Here is a 22,401-nt window from a genome sequence, read left to right on the forward strand (position 1 = left end):
ACTATTAAGGATGATTTATAAATATCACACTGAAATCATTGCTTCCTGATTCAGCAACCCAGAACTACGGAGCACTGACTGTGTGATAGCACTCCTCCAAAGAAAGCAGAGCCATGGCATTAGGGACCTATGTGGTCATAATCTGCTGGAAAGCTTGGCCCTCTGATTGCCAGAAATGCTCCAGTATGTATGTAAAGAAAGTTTCTTAAATGATATTTCTAAATAGTTGGGAATAGGATGACTATTCAGTCCTGTTCACTTAGGACAGTTCTCTGTGGTCCTCCTGTACTTATTAATAGTGCTCCTTCTTGTTCTCAAGTGTCCCAGTTTGACCAATAAATTTGGACACTCTGCCTGTGAGTATCAAGCTCTGGAGTCAAATGAGTAGTCAAATGACAACAAGAATCTGATATCTGGATTCAAAAAATTTCACCATATGTTGGCACTGAATGGTCTCAACATTTTCAATTTTTTTCATGATGATGGAGAAAATCTGATTCTGTACAATTTATTTTGCCTCCTCCACACTACCCTTTCCTTACAGATCATCCCAGAACATGGATAGTCCAGTGTGGCACACTGAAATAAATGATGCTTCTGAAATACATTTAAAAAATATATCTCTGTTTGAGAGAGGGAGGGAAGCAAACCATAAGAGACTCTTAAATACAGAGAACAAACTGAGGGTGATGGGAGGATGGGAAGAGGGGAAATATGGGTGATGGGCATTGAGGAGTGCACTTGTTGGAATGAGCACTGGGTATTGTATGTAAGTGATGAACCATGGGAATCTACCCCAAAAACCAAGAGCACACTTTACACACTGTATGTTAGCCAATTTGATAGTAAATTATATTATATAAAATATGCCATATGATGTAATAAAATATACCATATACATATGGTGTATATATATATATATACACATATATATGTATATTGGTGTGTATATATATATACATATATATGTATATATGTGTATATATATGCATATATATGTATATACATATATATGTGTGTATATATATGTGTATATATATATATATATATATATATATATATATATATATATATGTTTAGATTTCAGTTCCTTCTCTATCTCTGAGGAAGTTGCTAGAGGTAGTCACCCATGTTGGCAAGGACAATTTCTGAGGGAAGAGAACAGGGTTGTGAAGAGGAGGGAAAGAACAAAAACCACAGTAATCATGTTTAGAGTTCTCTGGCTTGCCCTGTCACCATAAGTTGCCCTGTACTAATACCTTTCTCTTGGAGCACATGTGAGTGACCACTTAAGTCACTAGTATGGCTCAGAAACCACCTGCTAAGGGAGGGACTCTGCGCTCACACTGCATTCAGTTGTACTGATGGTGCTTGGGGTGGATCACGAAGCCTGCCTCCATGCGGATGGGTTAATGCTGAGATTATCAATGGCTCAGCACAAATTTCCTCCTGCACTGGCTTATCAGATTCAGCCAACCCCAGCAGTCAGCCACTGATGGAGCAGTATCCTCTTCTGCCTTTCTGATCACTTACTTCCCCAAGCAGCGTACCTGAAGGGCCGTTGCTAATCGAATGATTTTGTAGCCCTGATTTGCCTTATCTGGAACTAAACTGATTATTTCTCCTCTTCTGTGACACTTGGGAAGAAAAAAGAAGAAAATGCTACCCAAGTGGGGGCTCTGAGTTTTCACTAGGGAGAACACAAAGCTTGAAGGAATTTGGGCTAAAGAGACAAAGGATGCCATGTAGTAAAAGAACAAGAGAAAAACTTCAGTAGATAGAACACAATACGCTGACCCTGAGGGAACTAGAACCAGCCCTGCAGTGTGTTCTGGAGGCGACAAGTACCCGCCGTTCCCTGACAAGGGGCTAACACCTGCCAGGGTGTGCCCAGGCTGATGGGCACGTATAACTAGCAAGCAAAATCACGCAGTGGTGTATCTGGCTAATAAAGAAGGAAAACACATAAACTAAGGTGTTGTGAAACAATGGGACATGGGGCATTTTACCTTGAAAGGGGCACAAATAACGGATTACAAAAATTTAAGACGCCTCTAGGTACCTGAAGTGCCTCTGTGTGTGTGTGCCAGTATACAAGAATGTGGGAAAGACTCCTCCAGAACCTTTCCCATTACATAATCATCCACAACAAAAGAGATGGGGAGTGTGCATTTTATGTAATCTTATCTCTGCAAGGAATAGCCAGTCACTAAAAATACAAAAAAAAAAAAAAATTAAAAGCACATAAAAGGGATACACTTATAGAAACACAGGAAAATTTATTCAAATGCTGAAAGGAAAGAAAATTCCCTCTCCAAAACTGGCTATGGAAAAAATAAATGTTTTAACTTTCTAGACTTTGTGATCAAAACTTCTCAAACAATGACTCATCTAAAACTATGAATGGCATAAACTATGAAATGAGCAAAAGGCCAAATTCTTAAACCCTGATAATGATGCAATCAGTATTCATCGGTATGAAAGGATTTATTTTACAAATGGCATGTGAATGCAGCATGAGAAATGTATCGATAATAAAAAAAAAAGAAAGATTGGACCAATGAAATGACATATTTATGGAAACCATAGAAGCCTATGGAAACTGATGAGGCACAAAAGCTTAGTTTGAAAAAAGTATATGCCACCATTCAGAAGTTGCTTCAATTTTTTAATAATTGAAATTTACGAGCACCAGCCTACTTGCACCCTTTGTTCTTCTTGAACTAAACTGTTTTCTTGTAGCCTCATGTTTACTGAAGCCTAAAATTAGAACTGACAGCAATTCACTGCAACAAAGTGGGCTTCCTCCCCTGCCCGTCCGCCTGTAGCCCATGTCCCATTCATGCCCTAGAAATCCACTCATCTCTCGGTGGTCATCTGCCAAGAGAAGAAAAATAGGGCAGAGATGAAAACATGTCGTTCAGGCAGGGGAGTTGAGAGCAAACCTGCTGGCTTCTCCCTCCCCCCAGCGCCTCTCCTCAGGACCTCACCTCTGCACTGCTCGTCCTTGCTCTTGTCCTCCTCCGACACATCTGACGCCTCCAACAAGAGCCGGTCCAGCACTTGCTTGCACTCTTGCAGTAGTGTAGCTACGGCTTTTTTATTATTCATGATGATTACTCTTCCTCAACGATGAGTCAAGTGTCCCTGGGTCTATGGTGATCAATTACCCAGAAGAAGACATCGATTCTCAATAAAAGAGCCCCTTCAAGGCGAAGGTACCTGGTGAACAAAAGCGAGAGAAAGATGATTAACTGAAGCATCATCAATTATCTGTAAGACTCAAGCAGGGAGGGATAATAGGGCAAACACATGAAAATACATGACAGCCCCGGAGGACTTTATTAGGGGAGTGTGTGAAATTACTGCAGGGCCTGGTCTAGATGGGCAGCACCTCGAAGGCGTCAGAGAGCAGAAGGGAGAGGGTCCTGGTGCAGACCTTGGTTACCCGCAGTGATGTCAGTGGAATCTCATGAAGCCAAATGAAATGAATATACTCTGTGATTTATGTATCTTCTGCATACTTCCCATCAGTGCCTCTGGATCCCAGTGGCACCGCACTTTCTGTCTCTCCGGAAGTCTACAGGAAGCATCTGGCTAACAGTTCTAATATTCAGATACAAGCACATGGTGATATGAAGTTTACCATTCTCATAACCCACTACTGATTTCCCCTGTGAAGTATTCTTCATGGTATTTAGCATCATATAATTTGGACCAAGATAGGCAATGACAGATGCCAAATTTAAAGCTCTTCACCGCCAGGCGTATTGCCAAATAAAATAGAGAAATGATATCCCAGAAAGCCCAATTTCCTAGATCTAGTGTATGGATGAATTTTTGGATGAGAGATTGCATATGTAAATATGAATATACTATAATGATCTATTGCAGTCAAGGTAATTTCACGAACAAAATAAATTACTAACAGTACAAAAGTGCCTGGCAAATAAATACCAGAAAATTACTGGATTAACACATCTTTATTATCTTACAGATCATAAACAAATAAATAAATAAGAATACTATCTTATTATCTATAAATCTTCCCTTTATTAAGGAATGTACACTGTAAACAAAACAAACTTCCTTTGTTTACAATGAACAAATGAAACAAAGAAACTCTTCCTGAGTTTGCCAGAATAGAGTGGAGCTGCTACAGGGCTTAGACATTCTTATAGGGCACGTAGAATTTTTAAAAAAATTTTTTAATCTTTATTTATTTTTGAGAGAGAGACAGAATGTGAGCAGGGGAGGAGCAGAGAAAGAGGGAGACACAGAATCCAAAGCAGGCTCCAGGCTCTGAGCTGTGAGCACAGAGCCCAACGCGGGGCTCAAACTCACAAACCGCGAGATCATGACCTGAGCCTAAGTGGGACGCTTAACCGACTGAGCCACCCAGGCGCCCCTAGGGCACATAGAATTTTACTACCAAAGCAAGAGAGTCTGAAAGGGAAGAAAGTAACAAATGTATGGATGGCTCATGTTCCTTCATCTCCTGGCTTATACATGCAGGCCAGAAAGGCATTAAAAATATTAAAGTCATGAATTATTGCGTAGGTGTTGGGATAAAAAATCTCATTTTAAGAAGCTAGTCTTGAATTTTAAATAGCAAGAAAATATTTTTATTTCTTTTTTTTTTCCTTAACAGAAACAGAAAATGAAAGATGAACTAACTGTGTAATATAAACTTTTCACTTTTTCATTCTAACCTGGCTGGTATACTTTATATACTTGGGGTTTGAAAACACACACACGTTCTTTAGACAGAAAACTGCCAAAGCAAAGTTTCAGGATGTTACAGGCTTGTTTCCTTAAAATAATGGTGTATTGTTGGTGAAGAACACAAGTAGAGTACTTGGATACAAAATTCCTGTTTCTTGAAAGAGAATTCACAGAAGTGAGATTGTGATGAATTAGTTACTGGATGCATTTAAGCATAAGTAAAATTAAATCTCTCTTCTGTTTAAGATGTTTCAGAAAGTATTCCTGCATGGATTGGGTTGTGGTACTAAATGGTTTCCAATGTCCCTTTTAGCTCAAGTATTTTTAAGTGAATGTTGTGTGGTAAGAGCTGGCCATTAGCTTGCCTTTCTACGAAAGGAACCAAGAAGTAAGGGCTGGTCAGAGAGCTAATTAGTGGACTAGCACGAGCAAGAAGCCATGTAGCAATGGAATGGCCCACCATTCCTGAAAAAGGGAGCTGTGCTCTAATGGAGGGTTAGCATGGAGATTGAGAAATGCAGTTGGTAATTGAGAAACTTAACAAACCTTGCTTGAAATTAACTGAAGGTGAGTAGGACACACTCCTTTTTCTTCAAATGAAAGGAAGAAGGGGGTTCTCTTTTTAGGATCCTCTTTAGGACCTCATATAGAAAGAAGAGTATAATAAGAAAATATGAAGAACTCATGCACAAAGAAATAATCCTGCACTGTGATGTAATGTTAATAGCACATCATCCCTTTGTCTAAAGGCTTAGAATAATGTTTTGTTGGTGCTATATCATCCTCTTAAGGTAGAAGGTAGTCTTTTGTTATACTGACAAATTAAAATAAACTTTAATTGCTCTGTTTCTGTAAATGTTTAAACAGAAAGAGCATGTAGTAATGAATAGAGGACTTGGATATAGGAAAACTGTTACACATAATAGTGTTCAACAGATATTTGTGACTAATTCCACTTCATTCTCTATCATCAACTATTTGTGAGACCTCTGAGATTCACTGTGGAGACTCATTTTTCTTATCTCTAATTTTAAGGGGGTTAAGTGGGAACAATGCTAGTATCTTTCCAGGTCTTAAATTACATACTCAGCAGATTGTCTATTTTGCCTAAGAATATCTGATACTTATTTATTGCATAATTCTTGGCTCTTTTGAGAACACTTAGGTATAATATTCTTATGTATACTTTTCTCTGTGGTTTAGAAATGTTGGCTTGAATCTTAGAGGTTGATTACTAAATAAATATAACTCTGCTTTTGTTCCCTCACTTGAAACCCTAATGTCTACAGGATCATAAATCTCTTCCTTTTGTCTAAGTGCTGTGAAAGAGAGATAAGAAATGTGGTTCTGTGAGGGCAAACAACAGGATTGGCCTAATAATTTGGGTGAAACTAGAGCAGGTTAATGGGAGATTCTTTGAGGATATGATGCTTGAATTAAACTTTGTAAGAAGAACGGGGCTTAATGAAATTAAAATGGTAGGGAACAGCCATAATGCAGAAAGAAATATAGAAGAAATGAAAGAAGGCCAAATTAGTTTAACTAGAGATAAAAGGAGAAAGTTGATATGAGGTGAGTTTGGAGAAGTAGGTAGGGGCTGTTCAGGGCCCTGTGTGCCAGGTAAGGAATCTTGTTTAACCCAAGAGTCATAGGAAACTACTGGTAGCAGGAGGAACATGACCAGATTTGCATTTGGAAAAGTTCATTCTGTTTTGGCTATAGGGTGTTTTGGGGGCAGAGAGGAAAAAGGTGATTGCAGGTAGATTAGTTAGGCATTTATTGTAATAATCTAGGTGAGAAATATCAGAACTTTGGGCCAGAGTCATAGAGACAGAAAGTTGGACAAACTTGAGGGCTGTTTAGGGAATAAATGCAGTGTTGCTGTTGGATAGATATGGTCTTAAAAATGAGTCCCAAGATTGTGGCTCACCATAGCTCAAAGTTGAATGGACAGTTATCATACTTTGAGACAGGGAACATAGAAGAGATCTAGGAAAAGGCATAAATGCATCTTATATTTTATATTTCTAGCAATAAAGATAGAAAGATAAGTCATACTGTGCAGAATAAACAATTGGATTCTAACCAAGAAAGCATTTCTAAGAAAAGAAGATTTCCAGGATAATTAATGTTTAGTACTTGGGACTTCCCAAAATATGTTGAAAATATTCTTTATACTTTTTGAAAGTTATAGCATTTTCTCATTTCCCTGCAGAATTCAGGAGAGACAATAGGAAGAAAATACTGTAACATGAGAAACACTTTGGAATCCAACCATCTGTCCAGACTTGTATGGTTCATTGTTAAGCATAACAGAGGCTGGAGCCTAGAAAATTTTCCTTCAGGCAATGATCCTGCTGGAAATTTTGGTCAGCGTCCTTTATAAAAGAATCATTTTCCATTTCAACACATATCAATTTTTGCTCCCTGAACTGTGGCGTTCTGTGAGCTGTACCTATTCCTAAATTGAATAATGTTAATTTCCCAATATTTTTTGTAATCTAAGAACTATTTTTTCTATTTTGACATCCCCTATATACATTTTTTCAAAAAATTAAATAGAAAGAGGCCATCAAGAGCAGGAGAACATACAAACAGATACTTCCAGGATAATATTAGATATCCAACAAAGTTAGAATCTATGGCACACATGCACGCACATAGCCAAATGGTCATGTGTTCATATATTCCATATTTGATTTTGATATTTGTGTATTTTATTTCTATTGGTGACCTAGAATACAGCTGAGTGGATGAGTTGTAAGATCATTGAGAAATCAGCCATCATTAAGAGAAGGCAAATCAGTGTATTATTCAAAACCCCATTTCTTTTGGCATTTGTGAGTCTTTTTCTTGGACAATTAGTACTCCTTTGGGGGTAAATCAAAGAAAATAAAAGAATTCCAAAGGCATTCCATGGTCTACCAGCTGCCACTTCTGTAATAATCCACCAGCCAGCTAGTCATAATCCTTAAGCTAAACGATGTGGGGAAGCATAAAGAAGTAGAGGCATAAAGAAGCCTACACTGTCAAGGAGTTATAATATAATTATGGAAATAAGACATAAGTACATTAAAATATTAAACAGGATTATAGTCCAAAGTCTCAGTTTAAAACATCTTTGTTGGAATTCAATTAATGTTTGGTTAGATTCATAAGCGAACATACAGAGCTCATTTGATTCATATATAAATGAATAATTATACTAAAATTACTTTTTCATCTACATTCAAAATCATTTATCATATTGTTCTATTCTGGTGTCTAATGTAGAACAACAAGAATACATTTCTCTGATCAGTCACCAGCAATGACAATGCAGCTTTTTCCACCTTTTCACCTTCCCCTGAGCAACCCCACACACAAATTCTGACCATAGTGCCTCTGGTACTGGTCCGTGCAAGTGGGGACACAAAAGTAGAAAGAGAACTGATTGGAGAGTAAGACAACTGTGGGGCTTGGAGAGATATTTTTGGGTAACAGCCATTGTTAGCATTTTAAAACTGAATAAAAAGAGAAGGAGAAGGCAACTTCTAACTTCAAAACCCAAAAGGGTAGACTTCTATTCTAGTGGTATGGAAGACTATACATTCTGAACAACATTCCCACTGAAAACAAGTAAAAATGCTGCAAACACCCTTTATCACATCTACAATGTATCAGTTAAATGATAAGAAAGGAAGGACTACTCAGAAGACAAATCAAGAAAAATCTGGAACCCAGAAGGTTAGCCAGTACAGAAGTTAGCTTTTGCCTTGAGTGTATTTGCAAACACTGTAAGCTGAAACTTTGGTTTTCACGATCTTGGAGTGTGGGAAGATAGGAAATAAAACCGAAGGCCTACCCAAGTTGGAATGTATAAGACACTGTTCCCTTGCATAAAACTGATGTCCTAGTAAAGGCTGATCCTTTAGTGTAAAGGCAAGGTAAAAGTGAATCCTTATCCTCTCCTGCAACCTTTCAGGAAATTTGCCCATGGCAAAACATGCTGCCTCTTGAGGGAGACCAGATTTTTTTCTCTTGAGAATTTCCACAGATCTACAAAACTTCTAGCTAATAATTACTTTAAAACAAGTTATTTAAAAATGATCCTAAAGCTTCAGGAGAACATACCTTGTAAAGTCCACTTATAACATAATGACATCCCGACCCAGGCAACATGCAGAGCTCATGTAAATTTTTAAATTAACTGTTTATTGGAAACATATCAAATACCAAATCGTTTTTTATTCATTCTTTAGCTTTTATACGATGTTTTTCAAGATCACATGTGTTTATTGAAAACGTGTCAAATACCTAATCATTTTTTTCATTAATTCCTTAGCTTTTTATATGATATTTTTCAACTTCATGAGAGATAAATAATATTCTAACCCTGTGCTTGTTATTTAAAATAGCTACAGCATGGTGCCTGGGTGGCTCGTTGGTTAAGCATCTGACTCAGGTCATGATTATCATGGTTCATGTGTTCGAGTCTGACAATGGGTGAGTGAGCCCCGTATCATATGAGCACGAGCCTTGCTTCAGGTGAACATGAGCTCTGCTTCTCTCTCTCTCTCTCTCTCTCTCTGACCCTCATGGGATTCTCTCTCTCTTTCTCTCTGCCCCTCGATCACTTGTGCCCTCTCTCTCTTTCTCTCTCTCTCAAAAAAAAAAAAATAGCTAGAGCAAATAAAAGGTAGTTTTACATATGTGAATTTCATGAAAAAAAAAAAAAAAAAAAGAAAGGTCCTAGGTTGGTGTTTTTCTCAGGCAACTGGTGGAATGAAACATAATCTTCTCTAAAGGAATCTGACTTCAAACTAGGCTTCAAAGAATTTCCACCTATAAAATACCAAGAAATATGAGTCCTTGGCCAACTCACAAAATGCATGAGGTAAAAGGAAACAATGGATGAAAGAAGAAACAACAGATAGTAAAATCAGACCCACAAAGAATTTAATTAATGGAATTATCAGATACAGACTACAAAATATACATGCTTAAAGATCTGAAAGAGTATATTGAGTATATGAGTTAAGAACAGGAAACCATACAAAGGTATAGGCAGATTGAAAAAGAATCAAATAGAATTTCTATAAATGAAAAAATAATAGTTAAAAAAATTTTAAATCTATGAATTAAATAGATTCAGTAAAATATTAGTTCTGGCTGAAGATAGAATTTTTAAACTGTTGATAAATCAGAACATATCTAAACTGCAACAACAACAAAAAAGCAGAGAGAGAAAATACAAAAGAGAGGTTAGAAACAGGGAAAATTGATGGAAAAGCTCTAACATATGCCTCATAAGAATCCTTGATGGGAAGAAGAGGGAGAAGCAAAAGAAATGTTTGGACAGATAATGACTAAGAACTTTAAGAACAGGAGAAAGACAGTAATTAAAATACCCATAATATTCAAGCAGATTAAATAAATAAAAATCCATATTTAGAAATATCATAGCAAAACTAGGGAATACCAAGGGCACAGAGAAGATCTTTAAAGTCACTGGAGAGAAAACACAGCACCTTCAAAGAAACAACAGTGGATTTATAGCTACCTACCTAAAAGCAACAATGGAAACTAGAAGACAGTGAAAGGATATCTTCAATATATTGGGGGGAAACCTTGAAAAATAAAAATGTTTAAAAATAAACATCAACAGATTCTTACTAAACAAATCCCTAAAGTACATACTTTACATAGAAGGAAAGTGATCACAGATGAAGGGCCTGAGATTGAAGGAAAAGTAATAAACAAAAATAGTGGTGAAATGTTGGCTAAATATAAATATTGATTGTATAAAGCTACAACAATAACAATGTCTTATGAGATTAAAAAATAGAAAAAAAAACCACATACAAATACAAACAACATATATATGAGGAGGAGAGTGATTGATCTCAAAGTGTTTTTAGATCTTGGAATTGACAGGAGGTAGGGAGATTTTAACTTTAGACTGTGATAAAAACTTCTAAGATAATCTTTTTAAAATAAAACATGTAAGTTTCAAACTGGTAGAAGGTAAAACATGAAAAGAAACAAAACAATCCAAAGGAAGGCAAGAAAAGAAAAGGGAAAAAAAAAAAACAAGGAAAAGTCAGGATAAATTTAAAATACAAAATATGATGACAGAAATAAATTTAAATATATCAGTATTTCCAATAAATATAAATGAACTAAATGCTATAGTTAAAAGATAAAGGTAGAGTTGATTTTAAAAATAGCCACATGGATTTACTTAAAGCATAAGAATAAGGAAAGGTTTAAAGGTAATAAGAAAAAGATATATTAGAAAAATACTAACTAAAAGAAAGTTAGTATATTGGGGCGTCTGGATGGCTCAGTTGGTTGAGTTTCCGACTCTTGATGTTGGCTTAGGTCATAATCCCAGGGTCACAGGATCTAGCCCAGCATTAGGTTCTGCACTGAGCATAGAGCCTGCTTAAGCTTCTCTTTCTCTTCTTTCCTCTGCCTCTCTCCCCTACTAGTGTGCTCTCTTTAAAATTAAAAAATTGGGGCCCTTGGGTGGCTCAGTTGGTTAAGCATTTGACTTGGGCTCAGGTCATGATCTCACTGTTTATGAATTCAAGCCCCACATTGGGCTTGCACTGACAGTGCAGAGACTGCTTGGGGTTTTCTCTCTCTCTCTCCCTCTCTCTCTGCCCCTCCCCTACCTATGCTTTCTCTCTCTCTCAAAATAAATGAATAAACTTTAAAAAAAATAAAAATAAAATTTTAAAACTAAAAAAATTATAAAAATAAATAAATAAAAGAAAGTATATTAATATTAGGCAAAACAGACTTTGAGGCAAAAAGCATTAATAAAGATAAAAAAGCTACTTTACAATGATACATGGTTCAGTTCACCAGGAAGGTATAGCAATTCTAAATGTATATGCATCTAGGAGTATAGCTTTTAATATATATGAAACAAAAAGTGAAAGAACAATAGGGGCACCTGGGTGGCTCAGTCGGTTAAACATCCAACTGCAGCTCAGGCCATGGATCTCATGGTTCTTGGGTTCGAGCCCTCCATCGGGCTCTGTGCTGACAGCTCACAGCCAGGAGCCTGCTTCAGATTCTGTGTCTCGCTACCTCTCTCACAGCCCTCCCCTGCTACCGCTCTCTCTCTCTCAAAAAAAAATAAACATTAAAAAAAAATTTTTAAAAGGTTGCTTAATGTCTCTAAAAAAAAAAAAGAACCATAAAGAAAAATATGCAAATACATAATCAGAGTGGGAAAATTTAACACACCTCTTTTAGAAACTAATACATTAAGCAGACAAAAAAAAAGTAATGATATCACTGATTTGATCAACACAATTAACAAACTTGATTGAATAGATATTTATGAAACAACATATCAATGGCAGTCCATACATTACTTTCAAGCATGCCTGGAAGGAACATTTATAAGAATTTAAGGTTTACTGTGCTATGAGACAAATCTTAACAAATTTCAGAAAACAGATTAATGTTTTGCATATGACATTGTATGACTGAAAGGCAATTAAGGTAATCAATAACAAAAAGATGACTAGAAAAATATTCAAATAGATGGAAATTAAGAAATACAGTTCTAAATAATTTGCAGGTCAAAGAAAGAATCATTATGAAAATTAGAGAGTATTACAATGGAATGATAAATATGGCATGTCAAAATATGTGGAATTCAATCAAAGTAGAACATAAAAGGAAATTTATAGCCAAAATACTTACAATAGAAATAAAGAATGAGGGAAATTTAATGAGTTAAACCTAAATAACCAAAAGTAAGGAAATGAATAGAAAAAATAAATGGTAGAAAAAGTGAAATTAAAAAAAAGAACAGAAATTAATGGAATGAAACAGAAATTAATGGAAAAAACAAATATTCCATAGGAAGCTCAATAAAATAAAGTTCTTTCAAAAGACCACTGAAATTGACAAACTGCTGGTAAAAGTGATCAAGAGATAGAGAACAAACAAATAAAAGTAGGACTAAAAATCTTAGGAGGGGACATTAACAGCTACTACAGAGATTTTTAAAAAGCTAACAAGTGAATAATGAAATATTATATACCAATACATTTGAAAACAATAAAATGGCAATTCATATAAAAGCATAACTTACTTAAAAGAAACCAAGGAGAAACAGAAAACCTGTATGGTCCTATAATCTTAAAGAAATGTAATCAGTAGTTGAAAAAACCTTCCTACAAGGAAAACACAAGTTTTACCAGTAAAATTTCATCAAACATCTAACAAGCCAATAAATTCAGTCTTATGCAAAATATCCTTAAATCTACAACAAGTAGCTAAAAACATGTAACAATAAAAACACACCATTTACAATGGCATAAAATATGTAAAGTATAATTAAAAATTATATGTGTGTATATATGAAATAACCTATGAATAATTCTAATAATAACTATGTAAGACTTTTGGAAAGAAATTATAAAACTTACTTCATTGAAAGACATTAATGAAATCTAAATACATGAGGAAATATTCTATGGTAGTGGCCTGGAAAAGACAATATTATTAAGATAGCAATTTTCCCCAAATTTATTTCCATCTTTATGCAATTCCAATAAAAGTTGCTACAGCTGAACATGTGTTTGTGTGTCAACCTGACCAGATGATTCTAAAATTTATGTGAAAGGATGAAGTTCAAGAATAATCAAGATACTTCTAATGAAAAATAACAAGGGAGGAGCGGGGAGTATCATAACAGATGTCAATAATAATAAAATCATATTAAATGATGCAAAAATTACTGGCACTAGGATAGGCAAATTGCCTTTCTAAATATAGTTCTGCAAGAGACACATGTATATATGGGAATTTGGTTTAATACACTAGCTCAATACATGACCTTGAGCTAAGTGGTTATTTTTTTTAATCAATACTAGTTAAAGACTTAAGTGTGAAAGACAAAAGTATGCAACTTTTAGAGGAGAATATCTAAGACAGAATATCCTTTTGACCATTGGTTGGGGAAGAATTTCTCAAACACTTATAAAAAGAGCAAATCACAAAAGATTGATATTTAATTAGTGAGAGAGATGAACTTCTGATTAGTAAAATAACACCATAAAGAAAGTGAAAAGACAAGTCATAAACTGGGAGAAAGTATTTGCAATGTATGTAACTGTCAAAGGATTTCTATTGAGAATATACAAAGAATTCCTATAAATCCTTGAGAAAAGGACAAATCTCATAGTAGAAAAAGAATGAACAAAAGAGTTGAACAGACACTTCACACAAGAGAAAACATTAATGGCCAACGAACACATGAAACGTGCCCAAGCTCATTGGTAATCAGGAAATACAAATTCAAACCATGACCATTCACAACTTTTTGATTAGAGAAAATTTAAGTTGGATAACAGTTGTCAAGAATAGTCACTGTTACTTCCATTCACTATTGTTGAAAACTGGAAACTGTAGTTTGGCATTATACAGTAAAGTAAAAAAAAATGCACATAGTGGGTGCACTATGACCCAGTGTCCACTCTTAGATATTCTAGTTTGGAGAAAATCTTGGGACCTGTATCTTGGGAATATGAGCATGTTCACAGTGACACAGTTTGTAATAGCAAACAAAAGGAACAATCCATTACCCATCAAGAGGAGAATGGATTAAAAAACCGAAGTGTAGAGGTGCCTGGGTGGCTCCGTTGGTTAAGTGTCTGACCCCTGATTTTGGCTCAGGTCATGGTCTCATGGTTCATGGCTTCAAGCCCTGCATCAAGCTCTGCGCTGACAGCATGGGGCCTGCTTGGGAATCTCTCTCCCCCTCTCCTCTGCCCCTCCCTCACTTTCTCTCTCTCCCTCTCTCACAAAATAAACTTAAAAAAAAAAAAATTAAAAACTGAAGTGTATTCATACACTGGGATAGAATAAGCAAGTAAGTGAATGAATTATAGTTACATATAGCAATATGGATGAATCTTAGAAATATAAAAAAGCACGTCACAGACGAATATGTGCATAAAAATGTTTATAGCTAAACAATATATTATTACAGGATACAAATATATATGGCAAAATTACAAAGAAAAGGAAGGGAATGATAAACTAAAAATTAACAACAGTGGATTTATTGAGGGGAGAGTGAAGAAGATGAGGAGGAAGCATATGAACACAGGAAACGTCAAAGAAAGTGGTACGTTTTTTACTCAGACTATTTGATTTATGAGCATTCATCATGTTCTCGGTATATTACACCTATTTTATAATTTTGTAAAGTTTACTTTGAGAGAGAGAGAAAAAGTGTGAACGGGGGAGGGGTGGAGAGAGAGAGAGAGAGAGAGAGACAGAATCCCAAGCAGGATCCACACTGTCAGTTCAGAGCCTGATGAAAGGTTCGAACCCACAAACTGTGAGATCATAACCTAAACCAAAGACCGACGCTAACCAACTGAATCACCCAAGTGCTCCTATTTTATAATTTTTTGATACCTACTTGACATTTAATGAAAAAATTAAAAAGTGGAAAATAGAAACTCAGCCTAGGAGTATTGCACAGGTAATAAATATCAATTCCTGCCCTTAGGATTGGAGTCAGTGATTCCATTGAGAGAGAGAAAGAACCTTTCAGAGTAGGAAGGGGCACTTGCACTGGGACTTTTCAAGGAGGTAGGATCTGAAATAGTTGGAGAAAGAAGTGAGGAAAAGAAATCTAGTTGGGGAGTGGCATGACAAGAGACTCCAAGGAGGAGATCCTCATCTTGTATTAAGGATCCATGAGTTAGCAGTGACTAGTGAAATAATAAGACAGGCAGTTTGAGCCATTAATTTCACAAACACTAGATGGCCAAGAAATTCAATTCACCTTTTCTTTCCATTTACAAAGAAAATGAAGGAGTGTATGTAATTTAAAAAAGAAAAGATTTTCGGGAATTCTATAAATGAAAGAGAAGTTTTTTCCTGTGGCTCTTTTATATCAAGACTTCCAGCCTAAAGGCCACACCTTGTTAGAACAGGAGACTGGAGGCCAAAGTTGTCCCTTCTCTCAAAGTTGTCTCTGTCTCTCTTGCCCTTGTGCCCCACCCTCTTCAGTTGCTGACTGCTGAATGTGTTTATCCAACTTGACTGCACAGGAAAGTGCAATGAGAGTGTTCCGGGTCATGAATGGGTTACCTGTTGGCCTCAGGAAGAAAGAGGAGGGGAAAAAAAAAGGTCATCATCGTGGGGGTTGTTGCTCATACTCTGCAGCTACAGTTACCCACTCCATCAGCCATGGTGACATCCGATGAATTAGAAGCCCGGCCCCCATGGCTAGAAGAGTAACATCTCAGGTCAAGGTGAGCCAAACCTGCCATCTGGTCTGGCTCAAGGATCCTGTACTTCCAAGTGGTGCTTCCAGGAAGAGTTTTCTTTGTAGTTTTGCACCCAAAATAAGAGAAGAGCTGCCACATTTACTAACTCCATACGTCCCCAAATCCAGAGCTTCCATGACACAGGGGCATTCACAGAGCAGGAAAAAATTATTTTACAAACTTTGAAGGGTCTTCAAAGTGACAACTATACTCTAGGAGGCAGATATTGTCCACCCAAACTCTAGGTGACGAATCAGAAGGAGGAGGAGGTTGAGTAACTTGCCCAAAGTCCCAAGCAATGATCAGGATAGGAATTCAGGGCTCCTGACTTGTCCTTAAAACACACCTTCTCATTAAATGGATACCAGAGTTCCAGAGAAAAACACAGCAAGAATAACTTCACTGGAAGAGAAATCTTTAAAAGAAAAAATGGAGCTGACTTGACTATTAATATAGTCTGTGTTTTGTTGATGAGGCAACTGAGATGCTCTGTGTGACAGACTCAGAATGGCAAACCTGCTGGATGTCCCCGGGGTGGACTAGGAGGAAAGGCCAGGCAATGGTGCCGTATGCAAATGGAAATGGCATGACGTATACTACGATACAAAATTGCCAGGGCTATGAAGCATTACAGGCTTTTGATGAGGCCAGCTGATGTGGGGATTAAAGTTATTTTTGCAACAAAATATTTCAAATTTGTATTTGTAATTCTCACAGCCGGGAGAGTTGTTTTGATGTGGATTCGGATTGAGATAGCCTACGAAAGAACACTGTGTCTTGGAGGAAAGGGATGAGGGGGCTCTGAAATTATAGAAGCAGAAAAATGAAGAGAGTAAAATGAGGAATTGCCCTTTCAGTGTCTAAGCCATCACTGGGTAGCCAAGGTAAGCACAAGCACTTTGCAGTCAGGGTTCTCAGGTTTAAATTTCAGTACTGCTCCTTGTTAGCTGAGCAGCCTGAGATAAATCATGTCTCAGTTTCCTCATCTGTAAAAAAGGGTAATCATAGAACCAATCTCACAGAGTTTTATAAGGATCGATTGGATTATATTACGATATTAGATAACTATAATAATGTAAATATAATATATTATATATAGAACACAAGGAACATTGCCTAGCATATGCAATAAGTGCTCCATAGTGGTCAGTTATTGTTATTAATACAATTTTCAAGAAATAAAATTTCATTTTTTAAAGGGTCACCTAATTTCTCTTTACCTTATTTGGATTTGATTTCCTTATTGACTTAATTAGCATTTATGTTCTTAAGAGAGAAAATTGCTTGGCGATGCAAAGTTTTCAGATTCTTGATATGTTGCTATTTTCCCCAGTATAAAGTCCTGTAGTAATGGGACTATTCCCTAAATAATTCTCCAGATTCATATTCATTAATAAATAAAAATATGTTAGAGAATTGAAATATTATAACCAGTTAGATATTTTCAGGAAGAAAACTGTGAGTTTTACTTGCTTAAAGAAAAGCCCTTAAAGCCCAGCCAACTTGGTTTAATCAGCCTTTGCCTCCAGTACTCAGCCTTTCCCCTATCTGAGGTGGCAGGAAAGCGAGCCCTGAAGTGGCTAAGGGAAAGAACGTCTATCGGATTACAGATCAGACAGAAACACCCCCAACCCCACATCTTCTTCTTCACTCTGAGATACACACAAAGCTCTTTATTTATTTTTTACTTAAAATGTCAAAGGCGCCAGGGGGTGGGCTTCTGGATTGGAGTTTGGCAGACCACACTCCCAGGCCGACATAATAAAAGTCCACCATGTGGCCATGTGATTCACACAGCGTGTGCATGTCACCAGCAGCCGATGGGTCTTGGCAGGGAGCCTCCTACTGGCCTGGGAACAAATACGACTTGAATTTTCTCAAGTGGCAAGAGACTGTTGAGGGAGAACCGCCGGGATATCCACACACTTGGATATCCACACACTTGGAGGGCACAAAGGCAAAAATATCGCTCTATGAGGCAAATATTCACACACCAAACTAATTGAACATAGTGACAACCACGTACAGCCCCGGGGTGAGGGGCCCTGTAGGACAGTTTACAGCAGGATTTTACCACTCCTGTGTGGTCTTAAGGTGGGGGGAAAGGTGTCTATAAAGAAAAGGTAGTACGTTTAATTTTTTGTTTACTTATTTGTTGACAGCTTATATGCATCCTAAGGTACATACAAATGCACAGTCCTTAACGGGAGTCATTTTAGGAGCCAGAAAGACTCTATTAGAAAACCAAACCTGCTTCTGCTCTCTCTGTAACCTATAGAGAGCTTCAAGGCCCTCCTTTCGTCAGGCTGACTTGGAAAATGAGTACAGTTTTACAATTTCAGGATTCTTCACTTTCAGTAAGAGTTCTGTTACTGCATAAAATGTTGCTCCGTCACAGAGCAAATGTGCTCAGAACATCAATCACCTGATTTAGGGATATAATTTTATTGCTTTTGAACTACTCCACTCACTTTCTTTGGTATTTCCTCAAGCAGAAGAACTCACATTTTCTCTTTCCCCTAATGAGAAGGATGGAGATCTGAGACTTAGTGTTAATTCTATTCTTTGCTTTTAGCTAATGAAGGAATATTTGCCAGTGTAGAACAGAAAAATTTTTTAAAATAAGTAAATCAAAGTAAGCAACTGAAACACATTAGTTTTTATACAATCTTTTCCTGGCAAAAATTAACGATCTGTTTCTTACTATTTCCTTAAGGTTTAGCTTTGATAGCTAACTTACAGGCTTAAAATATAAAATAATATGTACTGCATTTGCAAACTTCTGAATGGTAGTTAAGCCTATGTTGAGTATCCATTATATATTGTACTTGATACTTCTAAAGGTTGCCAAGAAACAGAATAGACAACCCTCAAAGACAGCCTCACTGGGAAAGTAAAATAAGTATATAATTTATATATATATATAAATATATATATACTATAAAAAAACTCCAAAGCAATATTCTGACCCACCAGGATGAGATTACTTACGTTTAGACAAGTTGGAGGCAAAGACATTCATATTAAAACTTGACAAAGGAAATCGGAGAATTACCTTACTTTTATAAGATTACAGTGAGGAAGATAGCTAGTAATATGGCCCCCATTTGAAGATAAAGTCAGAAATTCAATGGTTGTCCAAGTTCAAATGGCAACTCACTGGGATTATCTGCAGGTGTTAGACACAGGCTTTTAAACATACAATCCACTGTGGTTTTATGTGAGACTACTCTGTGTCCCTGGATTTTGTGGGAAAGAAACCAATAAACACACTGAAAAACAGAATGCATTACTTTGGTAGAATATTGATTCTGTGACAGAAATGTATACTCCAGGCTGTTCAAAGAAGTAACTCTTGGGTTGATTGTCAAATTTTAAAGCACTGAAATAACAACGGCTGTGTTTTTCCTGGGGAAAAAGTATCCTAATTTTGACCTTACTCAAGCTGCAATATAATTCCAGAGGGACCAATGAAGGGGAAGGAAAGAACTGATGAGGTCTAAGTGGTGATTGCATTTATAGATTAATCCTGACAGGGAGCAAATACATCTCCTCCCAGGAGGCCCCAGTATAGTCAACTAAGAAGTGGGGCCATTATTTATGAACACAGTAGATTTTTCCCATTACAATAAACATTTTAATTACTTTAAGTGAAACATTCTTTTTAGTGGTAGTAGGCTTAAAAATTAAGTATGTTGTCATTTTCTTGTCGTTTCAGCTATGTATGCAATCCTCTCTTATTCTTTACATTGTTTCACATAGCAATTTGTCTTGCCCGAAAACCAGAATGGGAAAATGGTATACATTTATAAAAAAGCATTTCACTTACCAAAACCCCACATGGGGAAAGAATGGGACAAATGAGAGGTCGGCAACATGGCCCCAGAGCAATTTCATTTCCATCCGTTTTATATAGTGTCTTTCCATGCATAATTTCATTTGAAGCCAGTAAGTTTGGAAAACACTTACCCAAATGAATCAATGAAGGTAGGTAGGAGTAGAATAATGATACAATTTTTATTTTCCAATAAAATGACAAATTTTCATTCTAGGAAGATACTACCACATATCACAAAACACACCGACCACATAAATCAACATTAAAAGTTGTTACAAAAGAGTGTTCATGAAACTCTTGTGTTGTGGGAGCAAAATAACTAATTTGTAACATGAAAGCCAAATAATCCACCAAATAATAATCTTCCAAATAATGGAGGGGGGACTTCCATTTTCTCACTGATAATACTAAGTTGCAATAAATGATATTAAGGAATTAGTGTTAATTTTTAAGGTGAGATAATAGTACTGTGCTTTTCAAAAAGGAGTTCATTTAAGAAAGGAAAAAAAGAAAAGATAAAGAGTTCATATATTTTAGGGAAACACTCTGAAATATTTATACATGAAATTGCATGCAGTTTGAAATTTGGTTCAAAAATCATCTGGGACATGGAGGCGGGGAAAAGTGAGGGTATAAATTAGGCAAGATTGGCTACAGATTGTTAGATGTTGAGACTGAATAAAATATATCAGATTTCTTATATTGCCCCCTCTAATTTTGTACGTTTGAAATTGTGTATAATGAAAAATTTTTAAAGATTCTGTTTTAAAGACTGTAAGCAAAAAAGAAATGTCTTGATAAACTCTGAGAAGTGGTAAAAGACTATTCTGAAATTATTTTAAATCTGCCTAGTACGAAGTTTGGATAGCCAACAAAACTGTGCTTTGCCCTCATGAATGTGAGCCCTACTCTCTAAAGTGAAGCCACTGCTTCATCTGATTCTGTAATTAAGTCCAGACTATGACTATGTGTATTTGAAGTGTCTGCTTAATGAGTTACCAACAACACATAATTTTAATTACGGCCCATTCCACCTCCATCCTCATCATATAATCTGGGCTTTTTTGCTGCACTTCCCTTTTAACAGTACGTGCTTAGAAAGCACAAGGCAATTTGAATATTATCCTAACAAAGATATAAACAAAAAGTTAAATGTGTGCAAAAATAATCATACCAATATTTCAAAGCCATTAACATGGGTAAATGAGCACTGTCTACAAAAACAAGAGAAGCACGCCCCCTATTAACACTGTCTTGGGAAATCACAGGCTAGGACTGAATGAGTAGAGAAGCCAAGCCTGCTTTTAACAAAACTATGTAACACACTTCTATTATTCTACTTTCTACAGGATTCCAAAGTTAAACAACTCAAAACAAAAATTGCAAACTGGAAAGAAAATCTCCAACTTCCTGTCTGTTTAACCTTTTTAAAAAATATGAAAAAGTAATCTGATGATTTGGATGCTTAGAGTTTTTAAACCAAGTTAACTAACAGTTTTAATCTACAGTTTGCTGTCACAGACACTGCCAAAAGGCAGGATGGAGAAGGAAATTATCACAGGTTGAATATTTTCTATCTTCAGTCCTATGCAAGATACTTAAGACACAAAACCTTATAATATAGGCTTTATTATCCCCACTTTAGGGATGAGAAAGTTGAGGTTATGGAAGTTAAAGTAACTTGCCCATGGTCATATACTTCATAAAAAGCATATTCAGGCTTTCCAGAAGATTTTGACCTGATGGGTGTTTTTTGAAACTATTTGCCTTCCAGCTTACTGATACCGTCCTGAATATTTCAAAATGGATGGAAAGATAGGATGAATGGAAGTCCTTTTAAGCACTCGTAGGCTCCCAATAATTTTATAAATACATAAGTATGTATCACGTATGTACTCTTCCACTTTACTGATGAATCAATTTCTACCCAGCCTGGGCCAAAGAAAGTTAATCAAATGCCATAATTTCCTCTAAACATACGAGAAAGAGACAACTGAAAAGTCAGAGACTAATTCAACTGGTCACCACTACTATTTTCACATTGGAAAGACAATTGCCTACAACTGAATTCTCCCTAGACTTCAGGCCAGAACACGCTCTCCTGTCACACTCTATCTTCTGCAAGTGCAGGGGAGTTTTGTCTCATAGCAGATAATTAAAGACATGGCAGTGCCACTTGCTAGGATTTCTCTCTCTTTTACATCTTATAAAAGAAGAAACTTTAGTTTAAAGATTAGATTTTTTTTTTCCTTTTTCTAAAGCTGGGTATACCAACTGGCATCGGCTGTATTAAAATCAGGAGAAACCTCAATCAAAAAGCCCCTCTCGGAAGGCAGGCTTTCTTGTTAATATGCACCAACATGAAAGGCTTTCTTTTCATCCTATACAACTACAGTGTGTGTAAATTGCAGGGGGCTCATTGGCATAAATCTCGGCTGCGACCTCTGAGGTAAACTGGATTTACATTACTTTCTGACAAGAATTAAATGAAGGCCTTGTGGATATATGAACAGCCTTCTAGGCTGCAACAGATGGGCATGAATG

The 22,401-nt window shown here is 36.4% G+C and overlaps 1 protein-coding gene across 5 annotated transcripts in view; it reads right to left on the reverse strand.

Annotated features, from left to right (window-relative positions):
• Window positions 1–22,401, reverse strand: part of ALPK1 (alpha kinase 1) — a 131,962-nt gene that overhangs the window by 63,956 nt on the left and 45,605 nt on the right. For all 5 annotated transcript variants that reach the window (XM_058721630.1, XM_058721631.1, XM_058721632.1 and 2 more), the window contains one exon: window positions 2,991–3,222. In XM_058721630.1, the coding sequence (XP_058577613.1) occupies window positions 2,991–3,111 (121 nt within the window). In that variant the 5' untranslated portion in view covers window positions 3,112–3,222. The remainder of the gene's footprint in view (window positions 1–2,990; window positions 3,223–22,401) is intronic.

The sequence above is a fragment of the Neofelis nebulosa genome, chromosome 3 (genome assembly GCF_028018385.1).
Source record: "Neofelis nebulosa isolate mNeoNeb1 chromosome 3, mNeoNeb1.pri, whole genome shotgun sequence".
Lineage (NCBI taxonomy): Eukaryota > Metazoa > Chordata > Mammalia > Carnivora > Felidae > Neofelis > Neofelis nebulosa.